A 26,134-nucleotide genomic window follows, 5' to 3' on the forward strand; every position below is an offset into this window, starting at 1 on the left:
CATACACAAAAAAGGAAAGAAAAATCTCACGTTTAATGGTTATGAAGGGTAAAGTAATGGTGAGAATGAATTTAATGTATCAGTACAGTGGGGTGTTGATATGCTGTAATTTGCTTACGTGCAAGTATATCTCACTGTTGTATACTAGATCTTAATTAGTTCTTAGAATGTTGACCTAGAGATGTGTTAAATATCATATGCATATAATCAAAAGAAAACCATACCATGTGGTTCAGACACAAAAGTCAGACACGGACACAGAGAGGTCAGGCAAATGAAGAAAGAATCCATTACTGTACATCAGGAGTAAATGCTTAAGTGGATAACAAAAAAAAGGCAGTTAAAATACTTGAGTTTTAAAAGTAAAATTTAAGGAATTTTAATAAAGAATCATCTGGGTTTATTTAGAAAGCAGCATGATCTAACAAAAGTGTCAGCTGGAACTGTGCTAAAAGCTGTATTTGACCAGTTTATTGAGTGTACAATAGAAACTGCAGACACTGAGATTTTAAAATACCAGTAAGTATGACATACATTAGATAATGTAGTCTTGTCAACTTTTTGAGCCTTTGATGTGTTTATCTGTTTTCAAGCAGTTTAAATTTTAGTGATTTATGTGTAAAAGGAGTGGATATTTGAAGGCTGAAAGATTTGTATTGTTAGAAGGCACAAAGTTAAAAAAAAGATGACTTGCATTATAGATTTTACAACAGGTTCAATTTTTAAATTTTCAGTGTTTCTCATCTGCTTTTTGTTTTCTAAAGGTTTTAAGTATTGCAAACATTATGGGAGAATAAAATCAATATCATGTTTAAACTTATTTCCTTGAAACCATCCTAGTTTTATTCTTATTCTTTTATTGTATGCGTTCCACTGATTATATTAAAAGTATCTCTTTCACCAGATACTTGCTCAATTATATGTTGGAGAGTTCACCAAAGAGTTTACCGCCTAAGGTCCTCTGCTCCACTTTGTGTTTTGCAGGCACACCAGTCTTGCAGGAGGTTGTTTACTGAAAGGCTATTTCTTATGTATGTCAGATAAGGCTGAGAGTGTAGGAGTTTTATCATTCTCATTTATCCATTACTTTAACCCTAACACTCATCTTCCTCCTCTTAAAAGGTATATAAAAAACAAATAAATGAAAAAGAAGCCTGACATTTGGAGAGTGGCATAGCCTTCAATTTTCAAAGGTGATGAATATCTAGAGCTCCGGCTGATTGCAAAGTAGGCATAGTCAAGTCTTCTGAGAGTCATTCACAGGCATTTAAGCATTGAATATTCTTATTAATTCACGTTGAAAAATCACTGTTTTTTTTTTTAAATCCTACCAAATTTGGAGACCTCTGTCTCCTTTCTTAATGTGTAGGGAACTATCTGTCGGTTGGGCTTATTTGGGACTGTGATAGCCAAGGAGTAGATAATTCTTGTGCATCTCACACAGGAGTGCATATACAGGAATATATGGGTGCGCGCACATTTATAGGGCTAGATAGAGCATTTCTATCAGACCTAAGCAGGCCTTCATGAAGCTTGAGTGCAACTGCATTTGTACAGCACTCACAGATAATTGGAAGGTGACTAAGCCCCTTAAAATGCTCAGTTGAAGTAGAGAAATTCCATGTCAGAGTCTGTAAATGGCAAAATAAAGCAGACAGGCCCATAAATTTTGATGTCAAAATGTTTGCCATTAATGCTCTCTCGTTGGACACTATTTCCTCTAGATATGCCCAGCTATCACATCACATCTGAATTTATATTTAGAGCTTTAATAAATGTCTGACTTCGTTTTTAAAAAGAACAGACAAGGGGTCATTGACAGAGACCAGGCCAGTTAGTTCTTGAGACATAAGAACTGTGCTGATTGTATTACATTTGGATTTATATTGTTAAGCTGAATGATGGGAAAATCGCCAAAGAAATCATATAAAGAATATAAATCTGAAATGGAACAGAAGACTTGCTTGGCTGCTTGCTTTGTGGCTCTCTCTTGCTTTCTTGCTTTGTCTTGCTTTCTTGTGTTCATGCTTTTTCTGTTTCTCTCTCTCTCCTTTTCTGTTCAGCATAAGTGAAATCAGAATCAGATCTTCAGGGCGTATTCCTAAGCAGCTGTGTTTGGTGCTGCGGTTTAGGATGAAATGATGGCCCCCACTGAAGCTGACAGTAGAACTCCCATTGGATTAAAAAAAGGCAAAAGTTCACCCAGGGAGAGCAATTTACTCTTGTGAGGAAGTGGTCCATAGAAGACTGTTGGGAAAGAGAAAATTTATTACAAAATATTACATGAAAGCAGCATTCTGAGAATGTATGTACATAAATCAGAAAGTTTAATATTATAGTTCCCATAGCAACAATAACTGTGCCACATTGCACGTTTCTAATAAGGTGTCAGTTCTTTATAAGCATGTAACGCAATAAAAAAGTATTCAACATATGATGTATTAGAAGAAGGAGCCATGTGGTCTATAACTTTGAATTTCTTTATTTTGGTGTATTTAAATCCTTAAGTGTATTTAAATATTTTTCTTAAGGTTGAGTAATCACTCTCTTATTTACATTTCATATCCCGTATCCCATGACCATTAGTGCCCTGAAGGTAAAACAATAATCTGAAGAATGTTTTAGGCTTTATGCATATTCAGGTTTTGGTAGCTGATAAGGATTTGATAAGAGTGCATCTCATGGTAGTGACGTTTTTGAGGAGAACAAAATATCCAAAAATATTTTCTGACCAGATAGTAGACCAGATTTAAATCTGTAAAGTCAGGAAGAATATGAATCAGTGATTTAGAAAGGAGAAGATTCTCTATTCTGAGCCATCCAACTTTGCAAGGAAGTTACATTATTGTACAAGATTTAAGCCCTTTGCGGTAAGGGTATTGTCTTCATATCTGTACATTGCTGAGCTGTAATGACAATACTGAAAATAAATATGATATCTCGTTGAACATGTGACTGTGCTGTTTATATTCTTGGTATTTCTTCAGTTTATATTTTTACCTTTTTCTGTCATTTCTCTCTTATAATCCTTTGATTAATAATATGCATCAAACAGGCTTAAAAATGTAGAGCTGGTATGAGAGGTGATGAAATATGAAAATCAGACTTTTCTTGAGGTTTTCTCACCGAAGATTTATTAACTATTAATAATCAGACTAGTCAAATATTTGTCTGATTTTTTTTTTTAGTGAAGTGTTATCTGTGCAGAAAACACACAAAGACTAATGAGATATTCTTCTTTAGCTCTGCCACTTCTGCTTCTGGCAGGTTAGTGGGTCAAACCAAATCCTGAAGAACCCTTATCTGGACTTCCAAAAACTTACAGGAAACATTGTCACATGCTAGAAATTTGATAAGAGAGGAAAACTTCTTACGGAATTCAGTGTTGTTGAACTTCGAATTTGTTCATAAAGGGATAGCTGTAATAACACCATGGTTCATAGGAATGCACCTCTTGGGACTCCTGTAGCAGCAGTATACAACAGAGCAGTTTGTTTGTTTGCTTGCTGGTTCATAAGGGACGGAGGTAAATAGTTCCCAAATACTTCCTGGTTGTTATGGAGCAAATTATTTTCCCCTTCTTTTAATTCCACATTTTTTGCAAAGCTAAAGCAATGTATAGTCTTCATTCCATTTGTTGTATTTCCTGAATAGGAGCTGAAGACTTTTATGTGATCCATCTTCAAAACCTGCAGCAGTCAGACTCACAGACTGAGTACTGAGTTTCATAAATGCCGTAAATGATTTAAATTGAAATATGACACTGAGGTGATTCATTATATTAAGAAACTTGATCCCACGGAAATCTACAGAAAACTAAGAATTATAATTGTACCTTGTGTATCATCTAAGTATCAACTGAATGTTCTGTACATCAGAACATTATCTATTTGTCCATTCCTATTATTGACCAGTCTATAAAATATCACGTCCCTTACAATTAATCTAGAGTTAGAAAGTTCACTCTGACGTACTTGGTTTTCTTTGCTGCTGTCTGCCTTCCTTATGTTTTGTACTTTCTTTTTTTTATGTGATATAGTGGTGGTAATAAATGCTAATGCTAATGTGATGCACACAGCAAATGTTCCTTTACTGGTAGCTTATGCTGTGAATTACCCATTCTGGACTTTTAATAGTGTTTTCATTATTTTGATCACAGTGTTCAAAAGCTGCCATCCATTTCTTTCCAGTTTAAGTCTACTTATGATATGTGTGTCATGCACATTTATGTATTGTTTCCTAATAGTCTCTGACCACAGAAATATCAAGCAAGTCTGGAGTTATACCTTCCTGCCCAAAATTTCCATTTTCCTAATATCTTCAGCCTGAAAAATCCAATGCTCTTGACAATTTTATGGCTTATCACCTGCCTTTTCGTTGTTGGTCCCTCTACTAATGTCCTCTCAGATCCACTATATTTATTATTTGCAAGGTTGTCGTTCCACAGAAACAGGTATGCAGAGCAGTAGAGAGCTGTGTTGACAGGAATTTGCAGATAAAGAACATTCTTTAATGTGCTTTTCACAAAGCAAATCTTTGCAACCCAGTGTATGGAATGGCTGCATCTCTGAGGTATGGAGGAATCTTTTGCTGGCTTTTGTGACTAAATGACACCTGATGAAGAGAGAAGAGATGACATGGAACTTAAGAGTATGGCTCTACAGAAGGGCTATATCACAGGGAAACAGCGCACAAGGTTTTTTGGTGTGTTCGATCTGAATGGGCACTAAGAATTTATTGAAATGGCACCACTCAACCCTTAGTAGGTGCATACTGTCTCTAAAGGTATTTCTTAGGGTTGTTGAGAAACCTAAAAGCCATTGTGGAACAGGTCTAACATTTATTAGCCTTTCTCTTAAGGAGGTGCAAGGGAAGGGGAGAAGCATATGAAAGGAAATATCAAGGCCTGGAGGAAAATAAGAAAAATAGAAAGGAAAAAAAAAAGAAAGAAAATAAAGAAGAAAGCACTATGGCATACCTGAAAGGCAACAAAGGTCTGAAATAGAAATGACTGGTTTGACTGCTGTGAATTTGATCTGGTTTATTTCCAGGTTTCCCAACAGCTGTTTTAAAGCTGTTATTGGTATAACTGGGAAACCCCTTTGCACTAGCAGCAGAAATCCCGCTTCCTTCTTCCTCCTCAGTAGCTCCCCTGTTAGGTGCTTTTGATGTTGCTAATACTTTGCCTTTCCTTCGTACAGCAAGTGCTGTAATATTTCCACAGTTATATAGCAGGTAGTTTTTAGATATGAGGATTATTTCAGACATACCAGTGTTGGTGCTCATTGCTTTCTACTGGCTTTCCGTGGTGAGGTGCTTGTTGCAGCTCATGAGGTAAGAAGCTGAAGGATGAACTGGGTATGCACTGCAGGAGAAAGGCACATAACGTGCTTTTATGTCTTAGGAGTTTTCTCAGTGGGAGGTAACAAAGTATGATTGTCCCTGTCCTAAAATAGATATAAACTAATTAATTGAATAGGAAGAAGAGGTGGCAATTACCTGGTACTCTGTTACACCTTCCTATGCAAAGCTTCACTGATTGCTCTCTCTCAAAGGCCCATAGTAGTGGTTGGGGCCGGATTGGCCACTCAAGCAGAATAACAGATGCTTTCCCCTACCTCTTTCCGAAGAGAGGCAGGAGAGAGAGAAGGAGTTATGAGTTTAGAAGGAACTAAACTAATGAAATATGAATAATAAAATAAAAAGGAAATAATGAAATATATACGAAACCGTATCAAGCTCCCAGGATAACAATCACATCACCGGCTGGCACTGGGGCAGTCCCAGACTGAACTTAGTGATGGTTGAGAACTGGATTCTGGATCTGGATTCAAGATCGGGATCACAGGCAGGTGAACAGACAGAGTCCTCAGACATCGGCCATTGAAGGAAGAGCGCTGACCCTTTGATCTCTCAGCTTTTATACTGAGCATGAGGCAGATGGGATGGAATACCCTGTTGGTCAGTTTTGGGTCACCTGTCCTGTCCGCTCCTCCCCACAGGTGGGACCCCTCTACGCTTTTCTGCTTCCGACCCTCCGACGGGGCACATAACAAAGTGAGCTGCCCTTGGCTGTTATAACAAGTATAAGCAAGAGCTTCTCTGCATACCATGCCTGGGCATCAGCTATAAACAATTGGCCTTATCACTCTGAGAGCGAACAGTTTCTGCACAATATGCTCTTAATTTCAGCAGTTAGAAGAGGCTTAGCTAAAAAGTGAAGTTACTGAACAGAAAATTGATCCTGCTTTACCTCAAACCAGGACACCCGTGCAATATAATAGAGCTCTAAAGCTGTCCTCTAAAGAAATTCACATGTGCACTTTTCTGCTTTGAAGCAAATGTTTACAGGGTTTTTTGAGCTGTCACGTGTCTGTCAGATTATTTCTCTTTCTCTTGTAAAGATTCCGTGCTATGACAGGGAGAATGACTCGCTGGGGAATTATACAGTGCCACTTCCTTGCATAGCTAGGCATGAGGAATTAATTATAGTCTTAATGCTCAGGGGAAGTGACAGATTATGACTGATGGGGAGTTGTGCTGGAGCAGCTCATCTGAAGGAAAGGCAGGGAAGGTTGGTTCCCTTGGCTCTCTTTGCACTGCTGGGGAGTGGAGGTATGTGTTTTTAAATGGCAACTGGGATAGGAGTCTTCCCATCCCAGCCCTACCCTCCAGCAACATATGCAGACCCTTGATGGCTCCTCTGGTATATGTCATAGCTTTGTCCTTCACACAGATCCATTCCCAGTGGTCATTATGCATCTCTGTCTGGGCAATGGAGAGAAGAGCAAGGGCCAACATCCGAGACAGAAGATCTTGTTGCTGATGGGTGGTGTGCGTGGCACCAAAACCACAGAATTATTCTCCTACCTCCTGTTCTGTTGTGATGTACCTTCATTCTTGTGGGAGAAACCCCTGCAAATCCAACTCGTCTATGGCCTTGAAGAAAGAAGCCTATGGAAATATGTTAATAATAGTATTTCTGTTTGGGTCCATTGCCCCTGGTTCTGACAAAACTGATTTTTTCCCAGTGTTTAAGAACAAACATGGACAGAAGGGACTGGGCATTGTACAGCTAAGTTATTAGAAGAGTGTATACAAACTATTTTCTCTTAATGTATTATAGTTACAACTACTGATGGAAAAACTCAAGAGAAAAATTACAGTTCAAAACTATCTTTATAAATAGGACCATACAAGTGGTCAAATAAGGAAGATAGGGTCTTGTCTCACACTTAGGAAATTTGAGATTTGTTGAACAGCCTTGCACAAACCACAGATTCTTTGTTTCAGATCAGACTCTTAAATGTGAATAATAATGCTCGTTCTTCCTTACCTTTTGCGAGTTTCTCTATATGGATAGTAAAGTCTTCTATGCAGAAGACTAAATATATTGTTTCCAGAAGAAAATGACAAGCGTATGAGGACCGTCATTTTGGTTAAGACCACTTCACTCTGTAAAGCGAACAAGCATTACCATTCTTGCCACATGCAGAATGAAAAGAAGGAGTAACCCAAACCTTCAAGTGATTTTCCTATTTCACATCAAGGCCCTTTCAAATGCTTTCCAAGAAAAGTGCCAGGGGAAATACACAGAATAGTGTAATGGGCAGCTGTGACTTACTGAACTCACTGCTTTATCAGTACTAGTTTTACATCTCCCTTTATAGCTAATATGTTTATTCTTGTCTGTCACCTTTACCTTGTAGGTGTTTGTGGCTGATGGACATTTTCTCTGAACGCAAGAACTGGTTCAGGTCATGAGTCCTTTTTGTAATGTCACTTTTTTCCACTCGATCGTGATTGATTGGCACAGTGCTAGTCCAAAATAAGTGGTTCAAAGTCTCTCCCTGAATAAGCCTAGAAACTTATCAGGAGGAAACATTTTTTCTTGTCCCAGGCAATTTTTTTTATTCAAAAAAATATCCTTTTGAAGTGCAGACTATTCAGACTGCTGGGTCTCCATTTTTTTTCCCGTCTGAAATCACTGGGGGTACTCAGGCTATTTTTGGATATATATTTTTTTTAATCAGAAAATGCAAACTTTCTACATGATTTGCTCGTAAAAATATATATTGTCTTTGTTGAAATTTTAATTATGCGTGTTATTCATGGCTAACGTTCTCCTCTCTCAGTGTGGTGAAAGACATCTGTTTCATCCTTATGCAAATAGGAAGGCAATTGAAATAGTAGAATTTCTGGGGGTACTTGAAAACATTTTCCACTGGGTTGAGTCACCAAACTGTGGAATCGGATGTTAACAATCTAAAATTGAAATTTGTAATCTTTAAATAGATTAATTCTACAAGTCATTAGACTGGAAGTCTTATTCATGAACCTTTTGCTTTTCATGATTTCAATTTTAACGTGTATATTGACAAAGGTAATGTCAATGTTCAAAGTAATGTTCAAGGAGTGATACATTCCATGTTGATCCTTTTTTCTTCTTTCACGTACCTCAGATTCAGCTTTTGGTGATGACTGACTGTTCACACTTTGGTAAAGCAGGCAGAGCCTGATATCCATCATTTCAAAGTATGTTTAGGAACATATACTTTGTTGTGTTTTGATCCTAAATTATGCATTTCTTCTGGCCATCATAAATAGAAACGGTTTTGATTTTGATTGATTTTTTTTTTTTCTTCTTTTCTGTGGTTTGTAAATAAGAATTTGCAGTTTTGTGTCTGTCACAGGCTATTGTGATTAGAAGTCTTTTCTGTAGCTTCCTGTCACTGTACTCTCACTTCTTTGGAACCATTTGATCATGCTGATAGCACTTTTTTTTTTTCCAGAAATACCAACATGCTGAGATTCTCCATTGTTACAAAAAAAATATCTATTTTTTTCCTACTCTGATATTGCAAGATTATGTAAAGCAAAATCAGAAATACTTCCTGTGTAACACTTTGTGGCTCAAAAAGAAATACAAAAATTCTCCTACTTGCCAAGTATTTCTTAATGATACATGGCTCAATAAAGTGTTCAGCATACTTGTGTTCCTGCTAACATACAAGGCAATGACAAAGAAGTTGCTGCTATGATCAGACACAAGATTAGGTTCTCTGTTGGTATTTAAAATGGTCAAAGAATAATTCTGAAAGGTTTTTCAAGAATTAATATTGAATGAACATTTTCTTGTTTTAGTAACATGAAATGGGAAAACATACTTGGGGAGAAGAAGAATGGAAGAAATACACCAGTTAAATGAGACATCAGTTGACTCAGTGCTGTGAGGTTACCGAATGCTGTGGAAGTATTAATGAGGACAATGCCCTTTCCTTTTGTAGGTGATTCAGATTATTTCTTTGAGGATCTTTGGTTTGAAATTTTTACTGCTTTGCAGGGTTTTCCTGTTAACAAAGCAATATGAAATTCCAGTGTTGTGAGAAAAAAAAGAAGCTATTATTAACATCTAGTCCTAAGAGCAAAGATCAGCTTTCTAAATCTTTTTAGGCTCCATGAAGCACTTCTTCACTATTGTCCAATACTGGACTATGTGTAATTGAGCTCTTTCAGAAAAAATATTTGAAGATGGGCGCATGTGGCAAACAGTAGGCTGCTCTAAAAAATACTACACTATTCCTAAATTGATCGTTTCTGTTTATTAGGTTTCCACTGTTGGTCTGAATTGTAATACCAAGGCTGAAAACCTAACAAAATATTCAGCAAATATACGTCTGCCTTAACAGGCTAGGAATATAAACCCCCTAAAGGATACTGTCAATTCTTGCTTCTTGAGACATGATTTTAAAGACGGACGTAGAGAGAGGTTAAAGAGAAAAAACAACAAAAACAATGTTGATGGAGCAGTTGCCTAACATTGGCAACTGAAAACACAAGAAATCTTCAGTTTGCAGAGGCTGAGGGGAGAAATACAAAAGGTCTAAAAAATTGCGAAGGCAGTGCATGGACTGAATTGTACATCAAATCCCACAATACAGAAGCTGGGGGCACTTGACGAGACTGGTGGGAGATTGGTCTATAACAGACAAAAGAAAGTATTTCTTTACACAACAGATAGTGAACCTCTGGAATTTGTTGCCCCAGCAGACTGTGGAGGCAGACAGTATTAGCAGGTTCAAAAACGGGTTAGACAAATTCATGGATAACAGATCAATAAGCGGATACTAAAAGAAGTAGACAACGATGTATGATCAAATATCTCTGATACAGTAAATCTCAATGCTCATGGAGAGTAGCCAGGCTAAGATGCTTTTCCTGGGCACTGTCTGCTTTTGCAATTGTTTGGAGACAGACTATAGGGCTACATGGACTGCTGCTCAGACTCCAAAATAAGGCATTTCTTATACTTTTCATAAAAGATTAATGATGAGTATGCTTTTTGGATATACTGGAATCATAAATATCAAGAAATATTAGTATCTATGTTTAGATATAGATCTAATATGAGGAAAAGAGTTTGCATGGTGCTTACTTCAAATTATATTTGTTTATTTCTGTAGTAATAATTCTTTGTAGAAACCTCCTAGAAAATGTCTCCTTTTAAGAATAAAAATCTTGACTATTTGTTTCATTCATGCTTATCGCTTTTTTTCCCTCAAAGTAAATATATGGTTGCAGTAAGGGAGAGAAATCACCAGTCACTCTGGCTGATTACTCAGTTGCTGAGTGCTTTACAGGATTGCAGTGTGAGACAAGAATATTCTTCAGTGGAAGGAAATATGAGAAAAATTATCCAGCACATAGATTGCTCAAGGTGGCTCTGCTTGCCCTCTGAATAAACGTGTATATGTTCAGATGTTCATGCGCACAGCTGTACTTAAGTTGAAATATCTTGAAATATGAAAAAGTTTTTTTTTCTCACATTTTTCTATTTCAGCTAAGATTAAAAATAGGGGGAAGAACCTGAATCTTGCGTTAATATTTAGACAGTTGGCTAGAAATTAAAACCAGCTGTTGTGTGCTATGATCTCTACAATCTTTGCTTGTACTAACTGTCAGGCATGAAGGCACCAACATAATTTATTTAATGAGTTTAATTAGAATTGTGAAGAAATCATGGAATTAGGCACCTGTGACTTTAGTTATAAAAAAGTGTTTAGAGATACCTCTTTTTAAAAATCGAAAACTGAAGTTACTGGTATGATTTCAGTCCTTTTATTCAGTAATTTATGTCTACTGCATGAAATTATTTCAGGGGTCTCTTTGGAGCAGTGTGTACCAGACACAAAAAAATTGACAGAGTTTCATTTCAAGCAAAACTCTTTTATCCAACTTGCCTTGCTTGAACTTTTGAACAAAATGTCTTGAATAGACACACTTTGAATCCAACTTGGATAATTCTTGAATACATGAATCCTTCAATGCTTCAATTTGTCGAGGGTAATAGTTTTTTATTCTAGACCAAAACTACCTGGGATGTGACACTGCAGTGACGTTTGGGGACAATAGGGAAAGAAAATACAGTGCCTCACTGCTCTCCAGGTGGGCCCAGGTACACATCTGCATGCAAGATGTGAGCAAGGTGGGCATACTGGAACCCAGATAGGTGTTATTATCTAACTTCGGCTTTTTGCTATGTGGTTCTGCGATCCTTCTTGGGAGGTTCGGAGGCTCCCTACCCAAGGGCAAGTAAGATGTCCAGGAAGTCAAGGTCAGTCTGCCACGCGCTCTGTGGGCATTTTCAGTGAGAACCTGAGGCACTGTGAAGTGTCAGTAGGGACACAGGGATCTATGTCAGGTAACACGGTGAGCTGAAGACAAGATGGATGGGAACCGATTACGTTGCTTTATAATATTTAGTCCAGCAACAATTACGTATTTTCAGCTCATATTATGGACAGGCAGTAATCCATCCCTGGTTACATACATTTTCTTGTATCATACAGTTCAGAATTATTTTTTTTTAAAATTCAGTTAATGTAGCTGTGATGGAGAAGATGCTAAACATTCTTCATATTTTATAAAGTAATCTGTAACTTTCACTGGATGTTTCCCAATGAAAATGAAAAGGAAACCTATCTCCAATCACATGATTTTATACGGCTGGTCAATAAAAAAAAATAACTGAAATATTATACAAACCAAAATGCAATTTTGGAGAAGTGTTCCCTGATAAAGGCTCCTGAAAGTGACACATTTTTTCTACTGAAAGCTTGCTTCAGAATTATTCAAACGCTGATTCAGAGAAGTCTGTATCACAACTGGTTTATTATAGTTCGGGGTTTTTTGGTTTTTGTTTGCATATTGATTTGCACTACTTTCACCATGTTTCAAGGCATTTCAGTAGTAGTAATCTACATTACACACTAATAATGTTCAAAAAAATTTACACCTGGAAATTTCTTTTTAAAAATATTTGTTGGCAATTGCAGATTATGTTATAGGTCACTTGAACTTTCCATGAATATAAATATCCTTTAAAATACAGTTGATGTATAAGCCTAGGTTGAATTTCATTGTGTATATAGAAGGGATGGGAAACCTCAAAGGATGGAGAATCTTTCAAAACTATAATTTGAATATTCAATCTTAAGGCGCATCACCAGTTCAAATGTAGGTGTCTTCTGGAGTCTGTTCTACATATATGTGCTCATATCTTTTAACAAAAGCCATATGTTGGGTTTTAGATTTTTTTGCAGCAAGGTTTTCAGGTTAAAATCAGGCAAGTCTAAATCCAAACCAAGCTTTTATGAAAACAGCTTTTCTTGAAGGAGATAAAGATTGGAAAAAAAAAAAAATTAACCCACGTCTTTCTTGCATTTAGTCTATTTTTGAAATGTCAGGAAAGCTGGTGATGAATGTTATGTGAAATTTCAAGATGTTCTAAGATTCCATTATTTTTCCCAAATTATGACCAGTGTCACTGTGTAACTTTTTTTCCTTAATTTTAGATCAGTTATTTCAGATTTTTTCTCTGCAAAAAGCATCATTATGATTTTTAACATGATTGAAATATTTGGGAGTTTTAAAACTCATAATCATAAGTTGTGTCATAAAAATATACATGTATTTAATAATACAGAGTTAATATATTTTATGGCTTACTGGCAAGCTTCTCAATTATCTTTTTGATAGTATTGTCCTTTACAAAAGAAAATACACTTTCAAAGGAAAAGTAATAAAAGTCATCTTTTCATATTTTTTCCTAACAAATATTAATAGAAGGAAACACGTAAAGTTTCAGGCTTCCGTTGTGCAGAGAATAAGAACTCTCCCCTTTCCATAAATAAAAAAAAATACCACTTGAAGGCACTTATTGAGGTTCCACATTTTGTATGTGCTGCCTAAAGCAGATTAGGAAATTTGAATGCCTTTAGTTAGTGCTAAGCAATAAAGAAAGTATAACAATTAGCTTCTGTGTGAGAGGTGTGTGGGTGGGGGATTATTTCTTACAGTGGGAGCTAGTCAGAGATATTGCCTGACTCTTTTAGAAGTTCCAGGTCTACAGGAATTTGATTTTAACTGAGACAGCTATTCACAATGCTGCTGTTCTTACAAGGTTCCAAAAAACCAGATGGGATATTGTTTTTTGTGATGTGTTAAAACTTCTTTTAGCAGTTGCAAATGCTATTCTGACATGAGAAGCTCTGCAGAATCTCTCTTCACTGTTTATTAATTAAGCTCTGCAGAGTCATGTATCTTACTTTTTCTCAGTCCTGAGTAAGTTGTTCTAGAGTCTTTGTGGAGTAGATAACTTAAAAAGATATTTTGAAAGGCCCTTTTACATCAGTGAGCAAGTATGTTGTCATCCTCAGAAGGACTGGTTAGATTGTGCTCAATGTTAAATATATACATCTGGTGCTTCAATAGTACTTTCATTTGTATAACTTTCATTTGTATGCCCTGTTTCAGGCTCCACGGGTTTAGTAAAATCCAGACCATCTGAATCTCAGCTAAACGCAGACTTGCTGCCATCAGTCCCACATCTGGCCCATACAGAGGTTGGGTACTCCAGTGGTTCCTTGGTACTTTGTTACAAGCAGCTACACATGGACAGACAACGCCTAGACACCAAATTAGATGCAATCAAGAGCACAACTAACATCTTGTAAAATCTGGTTTGACCGCACTCTTATTGCTGGAGAATGCCATAATCACCAAGCAATAAGCATGCTCGTGGTGATTTTGTGTTCCCATGCCAACCTCCAGGAGGTGAATCAAGGATTGAAAGAGCTGGTTGAAATTTAATTGGAAGAAATTCAAAAAGAGAGCAGGCAACAGAGAGACTGGTTCTAGTCCAGTTGTTTGTCCGCTCTTTCTGAGAGGAGAAAAGACCTGATTTATGATCACCCAGAATGGTTTGTCTGTGTTTTAATGCAGTAATATCATATTATAAAAGGGATACTTACATCAGAAATCTGGAATGACACCTCTATGCAAGAAAGTTTTTTTCTCCTTGACTGCAGCGAGCCCATCGGGCTGGATTGATGGGCCAAGGGCAATGGCATGAGGTTCAACAAGGCCAAGTGCCAGTTCCTCAGAAGAGGAATAGACCACTGGGGTTGTCCAAGGCAGTGGATGCCAAGATTTCCCCTTCTGGCTTATGAAGATTTTTTTAAAACTTTTTTTGTTTCCTCACCTCCTCCTCTTACAGAGCACATTTGTTGGAACGCTGGCATGGCCAGCAACCTCCACCCTGAGGAGGACACAGGACAGGTAGCTAAAGATCAGGCTACAGCCTCTACCTTGACAGTTGCTGTGGCAGTAGAAATGACAGAAGAACTGCTAAGGGAGAGGAGTTGGGTGAGGAGAAAAAGTGACTTCAGGCAAGAAGAGCTCTATAGAGAGCTTTATTTAAGAGTTGCAGATTCTACAGGCTGGAAGTTAACTGCTGAGTCAACTTTTAAATTCCACAACTTTTAATTTAGAAAAAAAAAAGTTGGACCATCTCTTTTCTTAGGTTGGCATAGGCATTATGTAGAGGAAGATTTCTACATCTGTTATTGAAGGAGAGAAGAAGGAAGGTATTGCAGCAGTATGTCATTAAGTCCAAACCATTAAGTTTGTATCAGGTGAAATCTTGGTCTTGCTTACAGTACTGTAAATCTTAACTATGTACTTCAAAACAATTGTCTTCAATTCCTTCAAATGTGTCTGAAGCTAAAATTTTATCCAGCGATTTTCCCAGATGATTCAATATTAATAAAAAGTGGATGTGGTGTGCAAGAATTAATCTTTTTGATAGCAGTACCTTTTTTTTTAGTCTCTATTTATCCTCCCATTCTTACAGGTATAAAATTTCCAATTTGACAGCGATGATAGGGTTTGATAATTTTACTTAGATGACCTAGAATAACTAGTAAGTTTTTATCTTGGTAAAATGATGAAGCTAATGACAATGAATCTAACAAATGATTCCTGTCAAATATATGATATAATATGATATTGTTAATAGCTGTTAATGATATTAACAAATATCTGTCATGTTAATTATCAATATAATTTAGTAGAGAAATGTGAGAAGGTAATGAAATGATACACTGATTTTGTTAACGGGACTTTTATCAAAAGAAACAAACTGAATAATTTTCATAACCAACTTGAAAGGGCACAGAGTTGGCAGTTGGAATCAGATTCACAAGTGAAAGACTGTAGTAGGGAAAAATGAGATATTGTATGTTTTCTTTTTGCTGAATCAGTAAGCTGGTTAGCCATTTAAATGAAGTGAATGAAACAGATGCAATGTTAGTCTTTTTTTCAACACAAAATTACTGTTTTGTTTTTGTTTTAATTTGTCCTGAAAGTAGTTATGGTTCTGATTAAAAGAATGTGCTGAGCAGAAGAATGAAGTAGTTTAAGTAACACAAATGGGAGTGACAGATTTGTGTAAGAGTGTGTAGGAATATTTATATTCACATACATATAGTATATGCAGTTATCTTTAGATAGTATCCAATGTTGAACAAATTGCAAAATACATATTGATATCAAATATGGAATTTTCTAATGCTCATTTTAAATAATAATATGCTCAATACAGTTGGAGGTGGTAATGCAAGTTATATATGGACCTTGAAAGGAATATGGTCCTTGTGCAGGTATTCCACAGCATCGCCTCAGCAGTATTTTGCTATAGGTTTAATTAATTTGGAAAAAAACAACAACAAAAAAAGATTCTGAGCTCATCTGTGTGATTTCAAATACAGGTTAGCAGAAATCATCCATATTTTAATTAAAAATTCACCAAAATTATACTTTCCTGAAAGGGTTGAGGAGAGCTGCTGCGGAAGGGATCTTAAAATGAGAATCCTATTAGTGCTAGAACAGATGAAACACACGCAGGGAAAAGAAAGTGGCACAGCATATGAAGGCAATAGTGTAGAAGGCACGAGAACAAAACCACACACAGATGTTACAGGAAAAAGGGATAAAGCCATCTGTGGGAGGGAAGCTACTGTTAGTCGATCGTTCTTAGCAGTGGGAGCAAAATGAGCTCTGCTTTGCAGGACAAGCAATATTATGCCTCCTGACTATGTAAGCAAAACTCTCAGAAACAGATACAAGTTCCTGTGCTGCTAACTGTTACGTGCATGGTGACCTGCAGTGGTCTTGTACATAGTTTCTGAAGGAAGGTAGGATGTGTTGAAAAAAATACAGAAAGGCAATGTGAGGCTGGAAATGAGAATCATGAAAAGTCACTGCAAATGAATTCTAAGAAATTTTACCCAAGGACAAATTATTCCCTTAAAATCCAGATCCCCTGGCATTGCTGGTTGACACTGCTGCTACAGACAGCTCTACTGTTCACAAGACCTAGAAAACAACTTGTTGTAGCTGTAGCTCTCCTAAATCAATGCCCAGAGTGCTTGCCAGCACCTATGGAACAGACCATTGTGATGCATATTGATAAAAGTATCGATTGGGGCAAAATCTAGGCCCTAGAAATGCAGCATGTCTTTAAAGGACAGAGTAGAATGTGTACAGAAAATAAAATACAATGCAGAAATGTTATCAACTCATATAGTTATCGTCCAAGATTAAATGAAATTATAGCTGTGGGAAGAATTCTTAGTGAGTGGTGGAAATTGTGAAAAACTTCTCTGGAAAGAGATACATGAAGGAGAAGGGCATTGAGATAAAGGTTATATTGTGTCGGGAACATTGATCGTATATGTTATAGTTTGAGAAACCCATAACAATTTATTTAGACAATCATTCTGTCACCCGATGACCCCTCCCCACCTGGGAAGGGGAATCGGGAAAAAACCAAGGAAACCAGAGGCTCAAGTATAAGCAGATTTAATAGAATAAGATTAGATAATTAACATTGATACCACTAAAGAACCAACACTGATTGCAATACCAATACAGAATATGCAAAGATTATACTCAGCCAATTCTATCCACAGGAAGCTGTGCACTCCCAGCAGCGGACAGTAAGCGTCGGACACTGCGAGCGCTACGGCTTCAAGAGGAAGGGAAGGACTCAGGGTTCTGGCACTGGGCACAAAGTTCTCAGGATGGCAGCCATCAAGGGAGGGAGCCAACTTCACAGCAAACTTTCTAATTTATAGGGAATATGACACTGATGGCATGAAATAATCCTGTTGGCCAGCTTGGGTCAAGTGCTCATGCCTCGCTCCTCCTCACCCCTGCACCTGGCCACTGAGACCTTGAAACCCACACATATATAAAGTAAATATTTTCACAAATTCAGATGCTAGAGTCTTCTAAAAGTGCAGTTTTCCCAAGTATTAGAAGAGAAATTAGTCTTGTGTTGCTCAAACCAGGACAACATAGAAAACAGCAGCTCCATAGCTGCTTGCTCATTAAAAAGCTTAAGAATGTTTTGAGGATATTTTGAAAATCCACGAAAGAAAGGAAGAAAGAAACAAAACCGGAAAAAAAAATGGCATTGAAATTAGCCTTGAACAGAAATTTGAGCAATTATCTGGGAAATTATGTGATGTTAAGACAAATAGAGACAATGATTCCTCCTTTTTGCAGTCAAAGTCTTTCATATGTTTTGGTCAAATATATCTGGATTCAGGAGTATGATTACCATCCTTTGCTGGGAAACTGATCTGTCAAGGATACCTTTGCTCATAGCAATGATCCCATAAATTCTGTGATTCTCATAAGCAATGTTCTCTTATCTTTTCTCTCATAATTATTTCTAGTCTCTTCTCTGTTACAGTGCCTGTCTGGTACAAAATGGGGTGTTATCAAGTGAACTTCAGGCCTGTAGTGAGGCCAATATCTCTACCGGATGAGCTGTCCTGTTCATTGTCCTTTCAATCATTTTATGTCCTTTCAACCATTTTATCACTTTAGATAAATATGCACAACAGTACATTTATTTGATTAGACTGCTAGAATAAGTGGAAGAAATTTTGTAGAAAACCCTTTAACATTGTTGACATATTTAGGAATGACAAAAGACCGGTTATTTTACAATAGAATAAATCCTCAGTTACAGAAAGACTTGAGGGCAATATCTGATGAATCTCTTTAATTAAATAGAAGGTTTTGTAGGCAGTCTTGTATATTCATCTGTATTATTTGCAGTACTTTCATCCAAATACGGTAACAACAATGCTGCCATATACTGAAAAATGAAACAAGTATAAATAATATGATGTGGTCTGGACTTGTAAATAGCGTTGACTTAAAAATATTGTTATACGAACTATCAACTTTATTGTATAAAGTGTTTAGAAGTTTTTTTCATTCAATTTTTGTTTCTATAGCTAGTTGCTGTTCAGACAAACATGTTTAATCTATTTGTTGTGGATTAATTGAGCGGTAGTTTTGTGTGCCTTAAGAAAAAGTGAGATGACCAAACTAGTGTTCATAATAACCAGACAGATTTTAAGGTAGCAGAGGAGTGCCTTGAGGAAGAATATATGGGGCCAGGGGTCAGAAGTTAAAGTAATATGGCTTAAGAAACCGGATTTTATTTTGATGTATATGTGATGTGGGTCGTGTATTTCCATATATCTATTTAACTGTATGTATAAAATAGGTAGTTGAAAAATAGACGGGTCAGAATAAAGCTTGCAGAGAATAAGTGGTTCATCAGGTCATATGTAAAGCAAAATCTGTTAATATACAAATGGATGTACAGGATATATTTTTGTATTTTTCTAACTTTCCCTATATTATATATACATTATATATATATACATTATATATGTATATACATTATATATACATACGCCCATATATACATATGCCCAACCGTATGCCATGTTTCTTATTATATAATTATTATTTCCCTAGTTATAATACATAATAAAAATATAAACTATTTTGTCATGCAAGTATTATTTATAAAGCACATCTTGACATACAATAATGGAAATAACAGTGCATGCTTAAGATATCAATTAGTAGTGAGTTATTCAATAATCACTGCATGAATTACTGCCTGAAAGTCGGAGGGTTGTACTTATGCGGATTTCAAACTGGGTTATCACATTGGTATCCTCTGCCCTTAGAATTAATATCCCCAGTTCTCATTGCTCTTCCAATATAGTATAAAGAAAGCCCTGGTGAAAATGAGATCTTAGTTCTATTAACCCATATAAAGGACAGCTGCAGTAGTAATACAAAATTTTGCATGACTACATTTGTTCTGGTTTCGAAATGTTATTCTCTAATTGGCTGCATAGCACTTTCCTGCAACGTAGTGTTATAATCGTGTTTGTATACCTCACTCAGTGTGGTATAGCCATCTGATACAAAAACATTTTAAAAGCTATCTGATGCAATACACGATGCACCCATTTGAAAATTTAACTAACTTTCGCACAGCAGGTAATTGGCAAAAAGAGTAAATATCAGTATCTAATTAAACTGCTTTTTAAGTTGAAATCCAGCAATTTTTATGAATAGTGTATATTTTAAAAGTGATTAACTGCTATTTTGAAGAAGCTGGTGAAGAAAGTAATGGCTAAATAATTATTTTGTTTAGAACGATATGCTTTGTGAGAAATTATCTAATTAATAAAACAGCTACAAGCATCTCGCGTACTTTACGTATCAGATTTCTACTTATTCTTAGCACTGCTGAGTCATAGGAACCTGCACTGGTGCATCACTTTGGTAGGGATGCTTTAGCTGGGAAGAAAAGAGATCCCATTTGCGGTTCAGCATCTTGCTTGCTTTAACTACTTAGCTTATTTATTACAAAAGGTTGTGGTTTTATCATATTTCTGTTCCGAATGAGGAAACCAGTAAATTAGGCTTCATTTTTCTTGAAACTTCAAAATCTTTCATTGCAAAAGGTGAAACCTAGAGGGTTTAGACACTCAAAAATTTGCCCAAGTATAGGCAAAGAAATTTCAGGCTCCTTAATGGCTGCTCCCAATCCCACCAAATCAGAGTCTCTTGTTTCAGATTCTGTCGTTTCTGTCATTGGGGCGTGTCTTCTTTTGGGGGTTCCCATCTCAATATAGCAGATCTGGCAATTGTCCAGAAGCAGTATCCCAAGCAGGGGGTCTCCTCCAGCGCTTTCCCAGTTCTCAGCTTGGATCCACATTTTAAAGTCAGGACTCTCAATAACTGACTGATCTGCAGCTTTTAAGGAAAACACATTGCAGCTCTGAGGCAAAGGTTAATAGCTGCACACAACCAGAGAATATTCCCTAACCTATTGGCATACTCTCGTTCATAGTCTGGTAACCTGGCCTTCAGAAAAAAAATATTTTGTTGCTTCACACACATAACCCTGTCTTAAGTAACAGCTTGTGGTCAAAGGAATATAGTACGTATAAGGGAAGGGTTAAAATAAAAAGACACAGATGGCTGTAGGTGTGTGTTGGAAGGGAAAAAGATTTCTTAGGAGCTGGAAGGTGTTTAGTGTCATGTGGAAGATTCCCTGTGGTGATACTAGTACGATTTCAAGATATATTACAATAAGGTTCGTGTCTTGGGATCTGGGTGTCACCTGAAATTGACTGTCTTACTATTTTTTTCATTCTGTGCATTTGATGAAGATGGATGTATGTGGAAAACTTCCGTATACAGCAATTTATGTTGTTTGGAAAAAGTTGCTCTTAAGTAAGATGGAGGCTACCAATTTTACAAAAGAGTTTGTGTCTGTTTATTATCTCCTGTGGAAAGAGAGGAAATCGTCTACAGTGTCTGTTCCCTGATGACACCCAAAGTTATGCAGATTGCTGAGACCTTCTGATTTCTCAAGGTCAAATCAAACTGAAGGCAATCATTCCTCATCCAGCTTAGCTGAGCCAAGTTGCTTGCTTTGGCACTGGTACCACATCCGAAAAAAGCAGATTTTTCTTGCTTGTGGGCAGGTGGTTAGAATACCATATAGAGCTCATTTTTGACTGTCAAGATTGAAATTATTTCTCAGCCAAGGATAGATATAAGTACATCTGTTAACTATTAAATCATGGAGAAAAAACCTTTGCAAAGGTTCAAAATGTACCTCAGATGTAAGGAAAAAAAGTCAGAATTCCAGACCGTTTTCTGTAAAAATGACTAAAAAGATAAATGTTATTCCATTACATTGTGATCAAGAAAATTACAGCAGCTCTCACAGACTCTTCTTAAGCCAGTGAGAGTATATCTACAGTTTGAGCAACAGTAGCATAGGTGGTTATTACCAACCTGTCAAAGACTTCAGTAAAACCTGAAGTATTTTTTTTTGCACACATGAGTATGGTTTTTAACAGATGCTTGAATATTCTGTACCAAAATCTGGGTATTTTAATATCTTTGCCTGTGCTATTCCTAAAGTAAACCTTTAAAATGGGAAGGCTATGAGGTTTTAAACAGTCTTTATTTATATTTATTTCATAGATAGTAGATTTCTGAAAGTGAAAGACTACTCTTTATTAGTAGAGGTTTTCTGATTTTAAAAGATCGTTCAGTAATTATAACTCATGCTAATGAACTGGATATGAAATTAACAAATACTAAGTTAATTATTAGTTACACCAATTGTTCTCCTAAGAATTCATTCAGACATCGTCAAAATTTAATTAAATACTTCATGTATGAGAGCTAACAGAGAGGTCAAGATTACAGGTGAAGTCAGAGAAATGATACTACTAAGAATACTCAACTAAGAAAGAAAAATAGGTTTTTACGTTACTTTCAAAATATGCAGTACTTTATTGACTGCATTTCTTTTGTAGCAAAGGCCTCTCACAAAGACTTGATGTAAAATTCCTGACGAGCTAATTGTGCTTTTAATTGATATTTGGCCTGAGGATTTTAGGTTTTGTTTCTGTTGTTGTTGAAGGGTGCTAGAAGCATTCCAAAGTAATTTTTCACTTTATAGTGTATTATTTTTTCAAAGAAATATTGATCGATATAATTGTTATTTATTTACATGGTCCTGAATCTGAAAATTGGATGCCAGTTGCCTGCAAAGCTATCCTTAAGAAAAAGGGTTGAGTCAACACTTCTTCTCAGAATGTTGTTTTCCAATTGGAGTTAGTGATTTGGCCTTGGAGGATTGCACAAAAAGATGGGTAATAGTTTTCTTTGAGCACATCTATCTAAAACGGTTAGCTAGTGTAATGAATGAATGGTAGTTTGTCCATTTAAAGCAAGAGCCATGTTGTCAATGTAGCGCACGCACATGGTCTCCTCCTTGCAATTTAGGCCAGAGATTAAAGTGTTTAATTTCTGCAAGATTCATGTGAGAGAGGGGCAGTGTTACTAACTGACTAATTTTGATTATGAAACAATTTGTGCTTTCTTCATAGGAGAGGAAACTACAGGTTTGGGGAGTTTGTTCTTAAAAAAGTCAGCATAGTCTTTGCAACAGTAATTAAAAATAACCTACTGTCATTAACCGAATATGACTTTCTGAAGCCTGTAGCCTGGTTTGCTTGCATGCATGGTTTATTGATCTGTTGTGGAGTAATTCAACAATGAAATTATCTTGAAAATTAAAAACAATATTAAGTAATGGATGATCCAATTTACTGTAACATGAGCTTATTGCCACACTTTGTTACTAATTCATGCAGTGAAAACCTCAAGTAAAACTTTGTTTTCAAATTTCACCTGCGTTCCACAGGACAGATTTTGCAGAAGGTTTGTGAAAGTGATGCAAAGTCCCTACGTACTGTCCGATGTAAATACTACCCTAACATTTTGAAGGAATTGTCTTAGAAAAATATAATCTCTTGCCTCTCCTTTGTTCACAGATATTTATTGGTACTTATTGTTTACAATACAACTTGTTTTATTTTCTATTGGACCTACATGTGGGAAAAATCTGATTATTTATATACCACTTACATGAAATGGCAGAAAGTTTTACATTTATCTACTGAGCTTACAGAGGGATTTATTCCTGCAGTATCAGTCCTATCTACTAAAGTAGATAATTACAACTGCTGCTTCTGTTTCTTTCCCATTTCTTTTTCTCTCCCCTATTCCCTTAATACATTTATTAGCATCATCCATTTTAAGTCTATTTCCTCTAAGTCAGAAATTCTTGTGTACAGTCATCTGCTTTTTTCAATAGGAGAATTTGTACATAATTGTTCTTTAATCACTGTAAGATACTTTTTTTTTTTTGCATAATTGCAGCAAATTTTTCTGGTTTATGATAGTTATTTCAAGAGGAGAAAAGAAATATGAATTTTCCTATGTTGTAGAAATAATAAAAAGAATCAATGATAACTACTGCGCTCTGTAATCTTCTTGTTGCTAGCCCTTAAAAAACACACTATACACCTGTGTTAAGCCTTTCTATATTCACATGGTCTCTGCAAACCACTGTAAAAATTGTCTGTGCAGACCAAATTCTTTCTGTTGTTTTTTTTTTTTTTTCCAAGTACTTACTACAAAAGCTTCTTTTTTTTTTTTTTTTTTTTCCTTCCTGTTAGTGATTTCCTAATCATAATAAAGGAGGAGATTATTTAGGGGTAGGAGATTGTGTCTGGTCTGAGATGAAGTCACTGACTGACATTTGCCATATTATTTTCCTGACATTTATGAGGTAAACATGTCAGCGGAATTAACTTTCAAATCCTTTCACCCTTCTGGGTGAAATTCAGTCTTCGGCATGAAGTCTGTAAAGGTACAAAACTTTATGACAATCTACTCTTCTATATTCAGGAAGATGAATGGAAGAGAAAATTAAATATTTTTTGAGCTATTGTTTGCCTTTATCACTGATGGAAGATATTAATTTAATAATTTTCAGAGTGTCTAATCAGGCAGAACAGAATTAATGGCCAGCTTCTCTGAACCTATATCTTAAAACATGTGCCTAGTAAAATGTAGTCTCAGATGGTACTTTATAAAAGAAATTATCAGTGAGACAAAGCATTATGGAATCTCAAACCATAAATAATTGTATTTGCCCAACTGTATGCCATGTTTCTAAAAAAAAGAAAAAGACAAAGGAATTGCATAGTAATAAATTGCTCTTTTAGCATAATTAAATTATTACAGAAATTATATATTATTTGTGTTTAAGAAATCATATATTTACCAGCTCAGGTCAGTTTTGCATTTTTGTTCGGAATGGTTTAGAAACTCAGCCTTGAATACCATGTGATATGAAACTTTTCTAAAGAAAGATGAAAATCAGAGTCTTTTTTTCTGCTTCCAATGAAAACACAGGTAGAACTTCCATTAGAATATAATTCTTGCACCCTCATCCTTTCAGCTGCCCCTAAAGCTGTTTGAAAAAGCTCTGGTTGGTTTGTGACTTGGAAATTAAATAATTATTAATTTTATTTGACTAACAAAGTCAAATAAAGTTAATAAAATGCACTTTTGAGGATTCATTATTCATCTAATATTTCATGTACTACAGATTAATTAGCTTGTCCTTATAACAGCCTCACATCCACACACCCCCCAAGCCAAACAAACCTCACCAAAAACAATTTTCCCGTCTTGACTTGTGAACATCCCTGATCAGTGCTGTTGCACAGTTCAGCTGAATATCCTGGTGAAGGTGATTTTCTCTCTTCAGTTGGTTTTCCTTAGTTTCCTTAGTCTCCTTCTGCCTCCTGTTTTCGGAACATGTCTTCCAGATGGTGAAAAGTGATGAGCAGCTGGAGGCAACAAGATAGATCAAAAGTCTCTTTTTGTCTATGGACAGACTTGGTTATCCAAAACAAAATAAGAGGTATCACTATCTGTAATCCCGTCTGTAAATGCTTCATCATGGTAATAATTTGTTGTGCGTGATAAAATCACCTCTCTGCATGAATGATTGCAGAGTAACAGATCCCACCTGAAAGAAAGCAAAACTGTATAGTAGAAGGCAGACTGGAATTGTGAAAAAGACAGCTACTCAGCAACTAAATACAGGAATTTTGCATACCGTGCACCTCAGCTTTAGGACTCATCTGTAGTTTGAAATTTTTGTAATATCAGGGCATGCTGAGGCACCGCTTCAGTGGGAATTTCTGTGGAGAATGGCTTGAATCATCAGTGTCATTTTTTGCAGTACTTGGCCTTCTCTTAGGGGTTTCCTTTAAGTTTATCCTTTTTGGCTTGTTACAGCTGAAGAAATCCTACCCCCAGGACTTAAGCATTACAGGAATCCAAGCTCTGAATCTGAGGCCAGTTCAGATATGCCAGGCTATTTTTGATGAGCACCTAACACTTCCCCAGAAGAAAAGCATTCTCAGTACAGTGTCTTTATGTGACTGCATTTACCTGCATTCATGTCCACTGGCGTTTACCCAAGATAAAATCTGCTGGTTCAAAGAATTTTTACCACAGAGATGGAAATAAGAATCCCTTAATTATATTTAGCTAAAAGGTCTCTTGTTCCCTGTTGTCATGTGATTTGTGCCAAAATAACATAGTAATCTTGCCCTGATAGTGCAACTAACTCATACAAAATTGTCGTGTATTTTCACTTGAGTAGCTTTGTGAAGTCTAAAGGACTTCAGTGCATTTTTTTAACCAAGTGTTGGATGGCCAAATTCCAAAACAATGTGAATTTTCCTAACAAAACATTGTAGATTTTTTTTTTTTAACTGATTAGCCATTTTTGCAATTCTTTGCAGAACCATCGGATACAAAAAGAAGTACGTGAAAGTTCCACATGGGCATATTTGGGTGGAAGGTGACCACCATGGACACAGCTTTGACAGCAATGCTTTTGGCCCGGTAAGTCAGTTCACTGTGTATCATTTACACTTTGCAACTAAAAAGCAGCACACGTATCCTGGGTCATTTGTGCAACACAGCAAGTATGAATTGATTGTGATTGTAT

General features: G+C 36.3%; 1 protein-coding gene across 1 annotated transcript in view; it reads left to right on the forward strand.

Annotated features, from left to right (window-relative positions):
- The window catches only part of IMMP2L (inner mitochondrial membrane peptidase subunit 2), a gene marked incomplete at its 5' end in the record, with an annotated part of 478,429 nt that overhangs the window by 347,749 nt on the left and 104,546 nt on the right, over positions 1-26,134 (forward strand). Inside the window, one exon of the mRNA XM_082492739.1 lies at positions 25,926-26,028. Coding sequence (XP_082348865.1) covers positions 25,926-26,028 — 103 coding nt within the window. The remainder of the gene's footprint in view (positions 1-25,925; positions 26,029-26,134) is intronic.

This window comes from Vanellus vanellus (assembly GCF_965231255.1).
Source record: "Vanellus vanellus genome assembly, chromosome: 1".
NCBI classification, from domain to species: domain Eukaryota; kingdom Metazoa; phylum Chordata; class Aves; order Charadriiformes; family Charadriidae; genus Vanellus; species Vanellus vanellus.